Source organism: Nansenia antarctica (assembly GCF_963989245.1).
Source record: "Nansenia antarctica genome assembly, chromosome: 6".
Lineage (NCBI taxonomy): Eukaryota > Metazoa > Chordata > Actinopteri > Argentiniformes > Microstomatidae > Nansenia > Nansenia antarctica.
In genome coordinates this window covers 38302227-38317886 of record NC_137676.1, presented here as the reverse complement: position 1 = coordinate 38317886, position 15660 = coordinate 38302227, and the positions used below count along the sequence as shown (strand labels likewise).

At 44.1% G+C, this 15660-nt stretch overlaps 1 protein-coding gene across 1 annotated transcript in view; it reads right to left on the bottom strand.

The window, feature by feature from the left end:
* rgs19 (regulator of G protein signaling 19) overlaps window positions 1-3397 on the bottom strand; it is a gene marked incomplete at both ends in the record, with an annotated part of 40889 nt that extends 37492 nt beyond the window's left edge. The window contains one exon of the mRNA XM_080533597.1: window positions 3341-3397. Coding sequence (XP_080389723.1) covers window positions 3341-3397 — 57 coding nt within the window. The remainder of the gene's footprint in view (window positions 1-3340) is intronic.
* Between the last annotated feature and the right edge of the window lie 12263 nt (window positions 3398-15660).

Genomic DNA, 15660 nt, shown 5'->3' with positions numbered 1-15660 from the left:
ACAAGCCTGGCCTTTACTACACGTCTACACTACATTGTTAGAATCAGAATCAGAATCAGAATCACAATCAGAATAATTTTTATTACCAAGTATATTTGCACATACAGGAAATGTACTTGGTGAGGTTGGTGCATAGGACATAAAAAGCATATACTGTATAAGCAAATACAAAATAAAACAATATATAAGCAAAAATTATTAAAAAGACAATGGCAGAAAGAGCAATAGAACAATAAATGTAGGCTGTAAATTAGAATAAATAATATAATATAAATCACACTGTCAGTTGTATGTGTGTATGGGTGTGTGTGTGTGTGTGTGTGTGTGTGTGTGTGTGTGTGTGTGTGTGTGTGTGTGTGTGTGTGTGACATGGGGATGATTGCAATCTTATTACCGGCATCAAGCTCTGAAACAACACAAGTACAGTAGTGCACCAGTATCGAGAACTAGGTTTCGTTGGGGCGATGGATCGATAGATAGAACACAAACCCAATTGAGATGTTTGGATGCACTACACATATATTTCAAAAAACGCTTTTAGTGTCAGTGGCAGCCCTGAGGTAAGAGTGAGGCAGGGCAGGGGTCTGGTGATGGGCACACTTAAGAGAGAGAGAGAGTGAGACAGTGAGAGAGAGAGAGAGAGAGAGAGAGAGACAGAGAGAGAGATAGAGAGAGAGAGGGAGAGAGACAGTAAGAGAGAGAGAGAGAGACAGAGAGAGAGAAAGAGAGAGAGACAGAGAGAGAGAGAGAGAGAGAGAGAGAGAGAGAGAGAGAGAGAGAGAGTTGTCCGCGGAGTGACATGAATGAGTCATACTTCCTCTGGAGGATCCCTGGGTCTGGGTTCATCTCTTAGCGCCTCAACACATCAGCATGGAGGGAACGACTGGTTGGGCACCAAACGGTGTGTGTGTGTGTGTGTGTGTGTGTGTGTGTGTGTGTGTGTGTGTGTGTGTGTGTGTGTGTGTGTGTGTGTGTGGGTGCGTGTGTATGTGTCTGTGCGTGAGTGAGGTGCGTGCGTGCGTGCGTGCATGCGTCTATGTGTGTGTGTGTGTGTGTTTGTGTGTGTGTGTGTATTATTCCTTTCATTTTGGTTAAAGGTATATTTCCTGATAGGGCCCTCGGGGAAACACAATGAAAAAGGTGCTATGGAAGGTCAACTATCCTGTGTGATGTCGGGTAGGCCTGTGTTCAGTCTTTCTCTGTTTTGCACAGCTGTGTCTCCCTTTTTTAGTTTGTGATAGCGGTCTACTTCACATAGGCCTATGCATGTTTCTTTTGTGTTCATTTAAAACACACTAAAGACACAAAGGTGAAACATTTGAAACGTATATGAAAAACAATGTTTGTTGTCGCCTCAAAACCTCATCAGATATTTGACAACTGAAGAATCAAGAGTGATGTGAAACACTCAGACAAAGTTTCGGGCCCCGGTCGATATCGACATTGCTCTTATAATAACCTTTATAATAATAATAATCTTCATTTGTATAGCACTTTTCCTGCAAACGTTGCAGCTAGGCTATATTATATTATAGGGTTGTGTTTAGTAGCCAAACCCTGTTATTATTCTTTCAACAACAATGTATCAACAGGTTGTTGAGTAGAAATGTTTGGCCCTAATTGTTAGGCTTACACATGGAGAGATTAGATAGTTAGATTATAGTTAGAGATTAGATAGTTTAAATGTTTTCATTGTATTCTAAGTTTTTTAGTTTAGTTTATTTATTTAGCACATGATTAAAAAAAACTGTGCGAGGGAACGAAGCCCAGAAGGCTTGTACATAGTTCCACATAGTTCCAATAGCTTAAGTTCAATATACAACAAAGAACACGTAATACTATGTATGTAATAAATATGTAAATAAGACAAGAGAAACCACAAACAAAATCATATATGGGGCAAAGCGGTAGGATAGCACAAAAAAAGAAGAAAAAAAAGACAAAAGACAAAAGGATACATAGCTTGCTCAGAACACATCAAGAAAAGAACAATTCTGGGACTCACACATCCTATGTTTCAGTCAAACTGACCAAGCTCTGATGCGTTTCCACTCATTTTAGAAGCGCGTGCCCAATGAATTGGCACGCGCGAACTCCCTTCAAAGCGCTACGCCGCGCCACGCGACACCGGGGGCCCCGCCCCCTCACCTTCCTCCGCGCCACGAGCACGCGACTCCCGCTCCCGCGCACCACGGATTTCATTCACCCAGGCTTCTCGCGCATGAGTCACGAACGCGCTTTACTACACAACGAGAAGATTGGAGGTAGAGGAGGGAGTAAGTAAGTATCCAATTCTCAGAAATGTACACGCGAATAACAAAACAGGAGTAGGGTGTAAAGACAATAATTTGCATACAATACACGATACTATACATAATAGTATAGTATATTTTCTCGGGATAGACCAAACGAACTTTCAAAGAGCATAATCATTTCATCTTTTGCCTTTTTTTGCACTTCCTAGATGCTCGATTTGAGGAAAAAAAACATTGATTCCCCCCCTCCCACTACCTTATAATCGGAACACAGCAAACATGTCATGCTCGTTCGTTTTAAACACCCGATAAAACGTAATATTCGACTGATCTGTGGTCTATTGCCATAATTAATAGCATCGCAATTTGATGGGGGAAAAAAACACCATAACACACTCCCTCAAATAGGTATGACAAACTTGCATATACGGTATGGGAGAGGACAGAGGGATGTCATAGGACATAAAACCAAACCCGAGGTCTATTCGACAATTTACAAATCCGCTTGAAATGTTATTACAGCATAATTATATTCTGCAGGTCGCATTCCTTCCGCGCCTTTTGCTTATTGCCCATTAAAACCATGTAACTTGTGAGCATGAATTAAACACCTTTCAATATGACAGTGACATGTTTGCGCTAGTCACAATGATGGCAAATACATCCTATCCGTGGTTCCAAGGGCACTAAAATCACAGCCTACCAAAAAGGAAACGACATCTCCATATTGTACTAATACGATCCACAAACCTCTCCAGTAATAAGAAATTAAACCACTGAAACAAGCGAAAAAATAAGCGGCAGTCCTTCCTCAGTTTCGCGTGAGAACAGTGATTATTGTATCGAAGACAATCGGCAGTCTATCTACAGGAAAGCTTGATCCTCACTATAATGATGTGGAGTGTTGTCCAAAAACATGACCAAAATAATGATTGTTGTTTTACGGGTTTAGGGAAACTGGGGTTTCTTTCTTCAAGACTGCCCATTCTTGAGGAATCACGGACCTTTTTCAAAACGGGAAAAACCCACCATTGACTGGCAAACTAAACCTTTTACTTTGGCATGTCTATATCAATAATACTTACAATTTTTGCATTAAAATGATCTGGAGGACGGTATCCGTTTCGTTTTCGGAGGCACATCCGTTTCTTTTATGTAGTTTTTTTTCTAGGTAAGAATACAGGATCTATTCGCTCCAGTGTTCCAGCTCTAGGATCGACACCCTTACTGAGGCAGACGGAGGCTGAACGGCGCATGCGTGGACTCAGACACTTCTACACAGGAGGACTTCCTCGGTAGTTGTCATTTTGTCATAAAACTCCTATTCGTGCCGCACTAAATAGTGATTAAGCTAGTAATAAGTTAGTAACTGAGAGAGACTGAACTATTTGTAAAAGAAAAGCCAAGAGAGCCATTAGGCCAACACGTCACCGTCATCAGTAACAGCAGCTGCATATAAATACATATGAATGCTAATACAAATATTATGAATAGCAATAATGAATATTGTTGTTATTATAAATGATTAAGTGGCCTCGTGTTTTTCCAAATGATGACAGTTTCATGGGTCATTTTAGTTTACCAGTTCTAACGTGCGCGTTTTCAATGAAGATCTCCAGGCCTACCTAAGCAGTTCAAATGAGTAGGCCTCGTCCAAACATCTGTCCCCCCAAAAAACGTGTGTTCAACTATTCGACAGGTGAGCTAGTGACAACCTCTTGTATGCCATTTCATGAGCTGCAATGTTTGCCCCTCCATCATGATATTGCTATTGCTGGTAATCCCCACATCATTCCTTGATTTGAAATGACATAAAGAACATACTGTTATTCTCAGCCAGCCTCATCCACATCTGCTGTTCAGTCGTCCAGCAAGGGGCGCCATATACCAGCAAGAGACTAATGAACAAAAACAACTGGCGCGTCAATGCACCCATTTATTTGGGTTCGTGTGTGGCATAACTTTGTACTGTATTCACATTTAAATCAATACAACCAAAATGATCAACACGTCTCCTGAAAGAATGTTCCTGTTTTATATCATTCTGAGATTTGGCAAACACCATTTGGCAAACAAATCTGCAATACAAGGCAAACGTATTTATGATTTGGTTTGGTTTATAGTATGTTCAAAATAGTGTTCTGTGCAATAGGCCTACAGGCCTACAGTATCATATCGAAAGCAAATGATTTTAAGTTGACACATTCACCTTTAATTGAATGAGATCTGCTGAATACCACTTGGTGTCAGTACAGTTCTCTACAAGTTACCGTGGAGAGTGTTACCTGTGTCAGCTATCCAAGAGGTCCGTAAATGGCATTCTTAATTTCCGTAAATGGGAATCAAATGTGTGTCTCTTCCCTCACCAATATTTATGTTTTGTGTTGTATTGTCTTGTTGACACTCATCAGTTTATTAACTGAACCACCCCCCACCCCCCCCCCCCCCCCCCCCACACACACACACACACACACACACACACACACACACACACACACACACACACACACACAGAGAAAGAGAGTGGCCTGAGTGTGGGCTGCAACTGTAAATGTCACTATTGAACTGGTTTATTCGTAAGAATGGACAAAGTATTTCCACTGAGTCATCAACAAGAGGCATTAATTCATGCAACAGCATGACACTCTCCAGTAAGGGGTTGTGAATATGATGGAGCTGTTCTTTTTTACTTTCAATTCAACTCAACTTCAAAGCTAACTACGCTTTATGGTCAGTCCTTTCTCATCCTCGAGAATCTCCTCCACCCTTCTTCTCTGTGTGGAAAGAAAAGGGAAATAAAGATGAGGGAAAACTGAAAGGCATTTGTTGGATAGTCGAGACAGAAGGCAGAAGAATGAGGAAGAGGAGGGTGGAATAAGTGAGCAGAGAAACATGCGGGTGGAAGGATAAAGAAATGGAAAATCTCTTTGTCCTTCTTGATTTCGATGTAGCTGTATTAAAGCTCAAACGTTCACAATGCACGGCATATTCAAAATCAATTCAAAGTAAACCGTTTACAACATGGTTGAATTTGCATGCAACAGCCAATTATGATTCCAAGCTGCCTTTGCTAGATCATGTGTTGTTTTATACTGGTAACCCTTTAACCTCTATACCAGTAATAACTATCTAGATGCAACTCGCTGTACGCTAGAGTAATTACAGAGTGACTACACATGTTGGCATTTGGCACAGGGGGGTCCAATAACATTGTCTTGATTACGTTTGGCTGGTGCAATGCGACCAATGGGATAGTCCCAAAAGTGTAAACCCCGCCCATCTGGCAGTCCGGGCAGGCTCAAGTAAATGGTATTTGAAAGGATCTCAACTACTTCTAAAACCACTAGACTTGGTTCATCACTCTGCTCTGTGGTTAATTTATGGGGATAGTTTCCGCACCCACCATTGTCTTTTGTATCAATCTGTGGGGTTGGGAGTATTTGGCTTAGAAAGGGGCTTATCATTGGATAAAGCTGTTATTTTTCAAACATTTAACCTCACATCATTACGTCCATGGTGACCCAGTGGTGGTCAGACACACTCAGGGCTCGCTGCTTTTTAATGTCACACATGAACTGGTCTTCAAGGTAGACTGAGCACCTGGTCCCCCATAGTTGTCCTTGGTTAGGGACCAGCTCACAGAGGCATGCTCCTGTTTTGATTAATTATGGTGTGTATTTTGTATTTTAATGTATTGTATATTCAATGTGCTGTTTTTGTAAGTGTATTTATATGTGGACAGGGCGCACCCGCAAATTAAAGTTAAAGAAATATTTCGCATTATAGTAGAGCAGGGTGCTAGATGCATCCGGTGAATTTGAATATTGTGGAGTTGAGTAAGTGCTTCAATCTGCCAATTTAATGCACACTGCTCACACTGCTCACATGCGACATGATTTATCTATTCAAATGAAAGCATATGCAGCTAACTCATTTCGTGCAATGCATAAAAGTTGGACTAGGGCGAGGGTGGAAACAAGAAGCTTGGGAAACACTAATAATCTTAATGGAGAAATTAGATTCCCGGTTCTGAGGTGACACATTTATGTAACAAAGGTGTCAGATCTGACAGTCTATATTGTATTATGCAACCCACAGAAGTAGTACATCTGATTTACAGACTTGTGTGTTAAATACATTAAAATACTTAGGATGTTCTTGATTTGGCCTGGTACCAATGGAATAGTCTCAAAAGCACAAAATCCAAACTAAATTAAGCTCAAATACTTTTGAAGTCTTTGACAAATCCCTGCCACGTCTGTTGATATTCTATAGGGGTTTGAGAAATCCTAGACAATGACAAGAATGTAACATATCATGGAAATTAAAATGGAACCACCAGCCCTCTGGGGTTGTGTTCAATTACATTTCGGAAAAGTGTTTCCTTCTAAAAAAACAAATCAAAATCATTTGAATTCCCACCTGCATAGCAGAGATAATCATAAATGCTTCTCTTCTGCCTGACAGAGTCTGTGAGGCGCTCAATACTGCACCCCTTCCCTCGGTATTTGGGAGATAGCATTAGTATTGTGACACTCAATAATCAGACTGTCAACGCAGGCACTGCCTTCGGAGTGTTGTATGTGAACGTGTCAACTGCCATTTTGAGATCCTGATGGAAGGAAATAACCAACAGCTTAAATGCCAGATGTGACTTAATCTCGAGAGATGTACTTATACCTTGTTTGAATGTGAGCGTCAAAGGGGACGTCATCTCCACTATCCTTTTGGTATGTGTGTGTCTGCGTGTTTGTGTTTGTGTTTGTGTTTGTGTTTGTGTTTGTGTTTGTGTGTGTGTGTGTGTGTGTGTAAAAAGTATCACATCCTCAGGGGATTGAGTCTCAATAGTTCATGACAGCTACATAACTTGATAACCTGCTGTGCGACAGCTGCAGCCGAATAGAGGTTGTTTTGCTACATCTCTCAGTTCCTCTGGGGATATCCCTCTCCTCTCGGCTGTCTCTCTCTAAATTCAACATTAATTAGGATGGACATCAGATATGCAGACAGAGAGAACACTGGATACCCGAGCTCCAACTTACACACCTCAAGCTATCACTGGTGACTGTTAAAACAATGATTTGGAGAAGGGAGACATGCTATCGGCTGAGAAACTGAATTTGTTTCACTCTAAAGGGCTTGCTGGTCTCACCTGCTGTTTATCCAGGAAGTCGATTGCATTTATCTTGTTCTCCTTGGCTGGCAGCAGTACTAACTCTAGGCGGACTGCTGTCTGAGCGCTGGATTGGCATGAAATCATTATATTGATTTCCTGGGCCTGGGAGATATGCAAAGGGAGATGTGCAATGCCTAGTATTAATTGCCTGAATGTATTATAATAATATTATCTACTACACACACTAGGTCTGATAGGGAGATGAGAGAGAGAGAGAGAGAGAGAGAGAGAGAGAGAGAGAGAGAGAGAGAGAGAGAGAGATGATATAGATACGTGGATGAAGTCCCAGATGAAGTCAGGTTCAAGACCAACCAGGTTATTGCAGAACGGTTTGAATAGGACAATTCAAAAAAGAAAAGCTTACAGACAGTGTGTGAAGGAAATGGGGAAAAGACCTAGCATACCCTGATAATCATATACCGCAGTCTCATTTGACGGATGCGATCCCGCGCCTCTGCGGCCTTTCTCTGACCCAGGACCTCCCCCCGGCGTCTCCGAGCTGCGTCCGAATCATCCGCAGGTTGGCGGGTCTTCTTCTCTTCAGCCAGCCGAGCGCACACCACCCGCTGTCTGGATATCGCCATGGAGGCTTTCGCCTCTTTAGGTGGTTCCTCGTACGCCAGGTACCTCGCCCTCTGCTGAGGACACATGCGTTTGACCTGGTCCTTAGTGAGGCTGCATCTGTTGTTCCCCGGTGTTGGTGGTCTGTCACTTTTTGACGCCATCACTTTTACGGACACTCTCCAGGAGGACTTGGTGTTGTTCAGCGATATAACAACGACGAAAGGGCCGAAAAGTGCCTAATACTGCACTTCAATAAAGGTGTGCATACAAATGTGTGGAGTGGACTGTCCACCATAGAAGTGCCATGTTGTTATTGCCGTTGTCATAGAAGCAAATGCTAGGGGTGTGTTCGTAAATACGCCCTGGAAAGCTGATCAGCACTCATGGAATGCCTCTTGTCCAATCAAATGACTCGGTCGGTCTGACGTTTAACCCAATTTGCCCTCCGGCGCTTACAGAGCAAATTTACGAACTCACCCTATGCCATGCGCGCACTGGCTCCAGCAGTGCGCTTTTTCTAGATCTATCAACGCACGACAATATTTCACACGCTGTTGAATTCGATCTTTGTTTTGACATTGGGGCTCTGTTTCGTTTTACATAATACTCATAAAAGAAAACAAATCCCAATATGGACAAATAGTTGGTTTGGCTGCGGACAACCTTTATCATATCCATATTATTCATTCATTGTTCATCCCACATACTGCAGGCCTGATGCTATGCAGAGTCTGGCCTACGCCAGAATGTAAAATATTACAGCACCTAAGTACCTTCCACCTCCACATTATCAAGGATTGCTGGCATTTTGTGCAGTTCTGACACAATGAAGGACCCGGTATTATGACATAATATTTAATAGGCTCTACACTCTTGACAGAGTTGTTTGGCATGCCTTTGTCAGTGTGTGTGTTGTTATCCAACAGCAATGAAGCAGTACACCTCTCTGTGGGAAGTGGAATATCCTCTCTTGACAGACTGACATCCACATCCATTATCATATCTGAGCTGGGGTAGTCAGTAATATCAACAACAAAAACAACAACAGCGACAACATTAATTCATATCTGCAAAGCTTCCAGCAATGGCTGTAATGTGTGCTCTAGGGAGGGCACAGATTGACAGGAGCCAAGAGGGCAGGTTTGTTTGCATACTATAAATATCGGTTACAGTTAATACAGAAAGTAAGAGTCACTGAACCCTTCACACTATCAAGCTTTGGTTCAATGGCTAGATCAGATCTGGATTCATCATAATTGAAAAGATCTCAAGATTTTTTTCCCCTTCCTTATCAAATAGGTTAACTCTAATCTCAGTCTTGTGTAGTGATGTAATTTCCCTGTGTGTTGTTGCATTGAGAAATCCAACAAAGCAGGGTTTCCGTTTTGAAACTGTCTTTCAAACTGTTTCCTGCCCAAGTGCTGAGATAGTGTGTTGTCTCACACACTCACACAGAAATCGAAGGACAGACTCATCGTAATGTATGGTATGGAGTGAGGTATGGTATTAAACAATCCTCAATTCTTCGGGCCATTGATTCCACAAGATGTTGGAAACATTCCTTTGAGATTGTGGCCCATGATGACATGATTGCATCATGCAATTCCTGCAGATTTTTCAGGTGCACTTTCAAGCTATGATTCTCCCGTTCTACCACATTCCAAAGGTGTTCTATTGGATTCAGATCCGGTGACTGGGAAGGTCACTAAAGAACATTGAACTCACTGTCATGTTCATGAAACCCATTTGAGACGACTTTTGCTTTGTGACATGGTGTCTTATCAGGCTGGAAGTAGCCATTATTGTGGCCATGAAGGGATGCACATGGTCAGCAACAATACTCATAGGCTGTGGCATTCAAGACATGAGTGATTGGTATTAACGGTGCCAAAGTGTGCCAAAAAAACATTCCACACACCTTTACACCACCTGAATGAATGAGTAGGTGTACAAGTGTTCCTAATAAAGTGTACGCTGAGTGTATAGCCAGTATCGTGATATTGATAGTTTAGTGCTTGATGCCACCTGTTGGTTAAAAATTGTAAGTGTTTTTTGTTTGTTTGTTTTCTGTTTGTTTTATCAGTAGTCATGTACTGTCACTGACATGTGTGGGCGGACAGGCACAGGGAGGGGAGCGTCACCATGCATTAACATCACACATCTCATCAGGAGGCCTGACGCTGACTTGATGCTGTTAGCACCCTGTCGGTGAATGATGCAAGATAATGAAGTGGAACATGTTGCCACATAGGGGCTACATGTAAGTGTACTTTAGACATGGAGGGGGGAGGGGGGGGGGGGTTGTGTGTGTGTGTGTGCGTGCGTGCACGTGTGCGCGTGCGTGTGTGGTAGTCGTCCCTCGAGTGTGTGTGTGTGTGTGTGCGTGCGTGCACGTGTGCGCGTGCGTGCGTGTGTGGTAGTCGTCCCTCGAGTGTGTGTGTGTGTGTGTGTGTGTGTGTGTGCGTGCGTGCATGTGTGTGCGTGCGTGCTAGTCATCCCTCGTGTGTGTGTGTGTGTGTGTGTGTGTGCGTGCGTGCACGTGTATGTGTGCGTACGTGTGTGTGCGTGCGTGCATACGTGTGTGTGCATGCCTGCGTACGTGCGTGTGTGTGCGTGCGTGCGTGCACGTGTATGTGTGCGTACGTGTGTGTGCGTGCGTGCATACGTGTGTGTGCGTGCCTGCGTACGTGCGTGTGTGTGTGTGTGTGTGTGTGTGTGTGTGTGTGTGTGTGTGTGGTAGTCGTCCATGGCCTTCCATTAATGAGTCCATGCTGTCACAGCGGGCCTGCTGTCAGGTCATGTTGATCTGATCAGACACTCCGTCACGCTTCATGACGCTCAATGATGTGTGACCATGTGACGACACCGAGGCATTTCATAATCACACCACGACAACACCTAGCATGCACACCAGAATACACCCCTAACCCTAACCTGGAGCCTATGCCCTGCATTAACCTTTCTGTGTCTTAATTTGTGACAGCAGCTGGGGAAACCTGGAACAAGTCGCCAAACCGACCACACTTGCTAGTCAAGCCAAAACATTGCAATGCAATGGATTCGGTGAGTAATCCCCACTACTACCTAGTTAGTGTAGAGTAGTGGGGATTACTCACCGAATCCATTGCAATTGCAATGTTACATTTTTCTGAATAAAAGTCAGAACATTTTGATTGGTTGGCAACTTGTTCCCGGTTTCTGGTTTCACCAGCTGCTGTCACATTTGATCTCTCTCTCTCTTTCTTACGTTCTCTCTCTCTCACTCTCTCTACTTCTCTCCTCCGTCCCTACCCCTTCCGCACCCTCTCACCCTCCCCCCCCCCCCCTCCCTCCCCTGCCCCTCTATCTCCTATTAAACATATTACTCAGCCTTAATTGGTGCCATGACTACTGGAAAGAAAGCCTAGGAGTGTTTTGCTTCTTCCGTGTGTTCTAGTGGCTCACGTTGATCTTCTGGGAGAGAGCAAAGTTCAGAAGTGTGTGTGTGGATATTGCCTGTAACAGAGCACACCTCTCCCGGGCGTGTCCGTGTCCTCGTTGACCCAGTGTCGGCCTCATATTGACAAAACGAAACGATGTGACTGCTTCAGCGAAACGTCTATGCTAATACTGCTAATACTGTGACCGCCTACGTTGTCACTCGAGGTCGAGGTGCGTGTCTGTCTGGCACGGCGAGGTACTTACAGTAGCGACATTACAGTGTTTCTTTGTTCGCCGTTCGGCAAGGCTGTGTGCAAGGCTGTTGCAGTACCTCAGGGACTGTCTTCGGGGCGAAGGGTCAGGAAACCCCCCCCCCAAAAAAAAACACACAAACACACACACACACACACAATTGCCACCCTGCTCGGTGTTGACATTGACAACATGATTGCAGGGGGGGGGGGGAACAATCTCTGTCAGAAAAGGACTCCGGTGTAGTGTGCAGTGACAGCCTAGCTGAAGGAGCACTCACAGAGTAAAAAGGTCTATTTGTAAGGAACATTTTACCTAACGACCGCACGGCCGCGTCACAGCTTAATTAGACTGCTGCTGGAGTAAAGCCAGCCGAGAGCGATGATTACCTTGGAGGATGACAGGAGAATCGATTTGACTACCTAGGGAATAAGATATGACATTTCAGAGATGACAATGTCTCTTAATCCCTTGCTGAAAGCCATGTAATTGCCATTGATGTTCTAAGTGTCACAAATGCCATGATTTTGGAGAACTGGTATGAACTGGTCAGTATGGGGTGGCAATTATCTACTGGGGATGGCTCTGACCATGTGTGTGTGTGTGTGTGTGTGTGTGTGTGTGTGTGTGTGTGTGTGTGTGTCTCTGTATGTGTTTGTGCTTGTGTTTGCAGGTGCATGTGCACGTGCGCATGTAGAGTTTGTGTGTGTGTCTGTATGTCTGTGTGTGTCTGTATGTATGTATGTGTGTGTGTGTGTGTGTCTGTGTGTCTGTGTGTGTCTGTATGTCTGTGTGTGTCTGTGTATGTCTCTGTGTGTGTGTGTGTGTATGTCTGTGTGTGTTTGTGTGTGTGTGTGTGTCTGTGTATATGTGTGTGTCTGTGTGTCTGTATGTCTCTGTGTGTCTGTATGTCTGTGTGTGTCTGTATGTCTGTGCGTGTCTGTGCGTGTTTGCTTTCACGTCTCTTAGACGACTCAAGGTGTACATTAGCTTTTAGTAGTGCTTGACTTGGGATGTGCTGCTAGGCTGACTTCACGCCCCTACTGGGTGTTATAGAAAATCCATAGTTGACTCACACACTGTTCTGCTTGGCTGACAGAACTGATGTCATAGTCTATTTGATCCTGCCAGAGCTTGCAGCTAACGACCACTTTCTTGAAACATTAGCAGCAAGCTCCCACCCCACCGCTCAATCGGTAGGATAAGCTCACTTGCCGTTTGCATGTCAAGTGCATCAGATCCGAAGGTGGCTATGCGTTGTGGGTGCCAATGCCATGGATGTAACTGTCTCCCCAGACTTCTGAGCAGTGGCGGGCCGTGTTTCACACCTAGGCCTTCAGTGCTATCCTCCAATCAGACCGCCTCGAATAACCTCACCATGACAGTAGGGCTTTAGGCTATTGTCATTCGACGTAGCCACCCCATAGTGACAGTAACCTTTATCGAGTGGAATAAAGGGATTTAACACGAGGCTCAACACCTAGGAGAGTTACAATATGTTAATTGCAGAGACATGAATACATGGTGACTGAAACCATCAAGGATGTACCACTATTATGTAGTATGACAGGATGCTGCATCACAAATAGACATTGCATAGCCAAATCACTGTCATTACCAAAGACTCATTACCCTCCGATCAGACCACACGAAAAATGCTAACGAAGGCAAGCTAGAGAGGCTCTGGCATGTCAAAGAATACACCCAACATGGCAAGCGCAAAATCTGATTGGTTAAAGAATATAACAATCAACAACATTGTCCCCATTTGCTTCAACAGCAGAGGGGATTCACTCTACCAGAGTGAATATTTCAGGGTATATTTCTCACCCAGAGACAGTACAGGTGGAAAACCCCAAAAATCCTGGAAGCAGCGCAACTGAGGGAGAGAGTAGCAATGAAATGACGTTAAAAGACGAACTTTGTAAAATACATATAGTACTAATGAAAAAATATATGAAATGATATTATATTATTATAAAAATAGAATTTTCTGGTTCTGGCAATCTCTATGCCGGTAGAGAAGGCTTTGCTGGCCCTGACGACCCGTCTCTGTGTCTGAATGACCCTGACATCGCAGGGAAGCAGGTGACAAGAAGATAGGAGGGACGACGACCAGGCTGTAGGCTATGATGTGGATGTCGTGGGTGGAGTTACGTGTAAATGTGTCCCCAGACATGTGAGCGGCCCTGAAGAACCTGTCTACATGGTGTAGGGGGGAGGTAGAACGGAGACAGAGAGGAGGCGTGAGGTGAGCAGTGGTTGGCTACGATGTGATGGTCACGTGTCAATGTGCCCCCGCACATCTGACTGACCCTGAGAGCTGTGAAGGAAAAACAAAGGATGGATATGAGGAGGCAGAGCATAGAGGGATTCTGCGTAGGAGAGGGTGTGGATTCTGTGTGACGGAGAGGGTGACACCAAAGTGACATTATCTGGGGGCGCTGCTCGTGTCCCACGGCCGGCAGCTTGACAGCCTTTTAAAACCACTAGAGGGAGGAGAGAGGAGAGAGGAGAGACTTAAAGGTTAAAGACAGGCCCTTCACGTCAACACAAAGAAAAACAAACATCTGTCCTCAGAATGATTGAGTTTCAGGAAGCCACTTACCAAACCATCATTCAGTCATTATTATTTATTTATATAGCATATTTCATACAACGATGGCAAAACATGCACTTTCCACCCCCCCCCCCCCGAAAGGACAGCTAAAATTACGAGGCGTAATAGTGCTGAAAGCAGGTCATTTATTAAAGTGAGGGCAAATCGTGATAGAAATGATTAACCTTGGGAACATTCTAAGTGATTTCATTTACCCAGACAGCGCAGTCATCAATGATGTATCTCTGCTTTTCTTCCTCCATGGAGAGATGCTGAATATTCACCCACTGAGCGGGTGACAGAGTATGACTGAGTGTGACAGAGTATGACTGAGTATGACAGAGTATGACTGAGTATGACTGAGTGTGACTGAGTATGAGTGAGTGTGACAGAGTATGAGTGAGTGTGACTGAGTGTGACTGAGTATGACTGAGTATGACTGAGTGTGACTGAGTGTGACTGAGTGTGACTGAGTGTGACTGAGTATGACTGAGTGTGACTGAGTGTGACTGAGTATGACTGAGTGTGACTGAGTATGACAGAGTATGACTGAGTGTGACTGAGTGTGACTGAGTGTGACTGAGTGAGTGTGACTGAGTGTGACTGAGTGTGACTGAGTATGAATGAGTGTGACTGAGTGTGACTGAGTGTGACTGAGTGTGACTGAGTGTGACTGAGTATGAGTGAGTATGACTGAGTGTGACTGAGTGTGACTGAGTGTGACTGAGTGAGTGTGACTGAGTGTGACTGAGTGTGACTGAGTATGAGTGAGTATGACTGAGTGTGACTGAGTATGAGTGAGTGTGACTGAGTGTGACTGAGTATGAGTGAGTGTGACTGAGTGTGACTGAGTGTGACTGAGTGTGACTGAGTATGAGTGAGTGTGACTGAGTGTGACTGAGTGTGACTGAGTGTGACTGAGTGTGACTGAGTGTGACTGAGTGTGACTGAGTGTGACTGAGTATGAGTGAGTGTGACTGAGTATGAGTGAGTATGAGTGAGTATGACTGAGTGTGACTGAGTGTGACTGAGTGTGACTGAGTATGAGTGAGTATGAGTGAGTGTGACTGAGTGTGACTGAGTGTGACTGAGTATGACTGAGTATGAGTGAGTGTGACTGAGTATGAGTGAGTGTGACTGAGTATGAGTGAGTATGAGTGAGTGTGACTGAGTGTGACTGAGTGTGACTGAGTGTGACTGAGTGTGACTGAGTATGAGTGAGTGTGACTGAGTGTGACTGAGTATGAGTGAGTGTGACTGAGTGTGACTGAGTATGAGTGAGTATGAGTGAGTATGAGTGAGTATGAGTGAGTATGAGTGAGTATTACATTTACATTTGACATTTTTGGCATTTAGCAGACGCCTTATTCAAAAGCGACTTACAATCCATACAT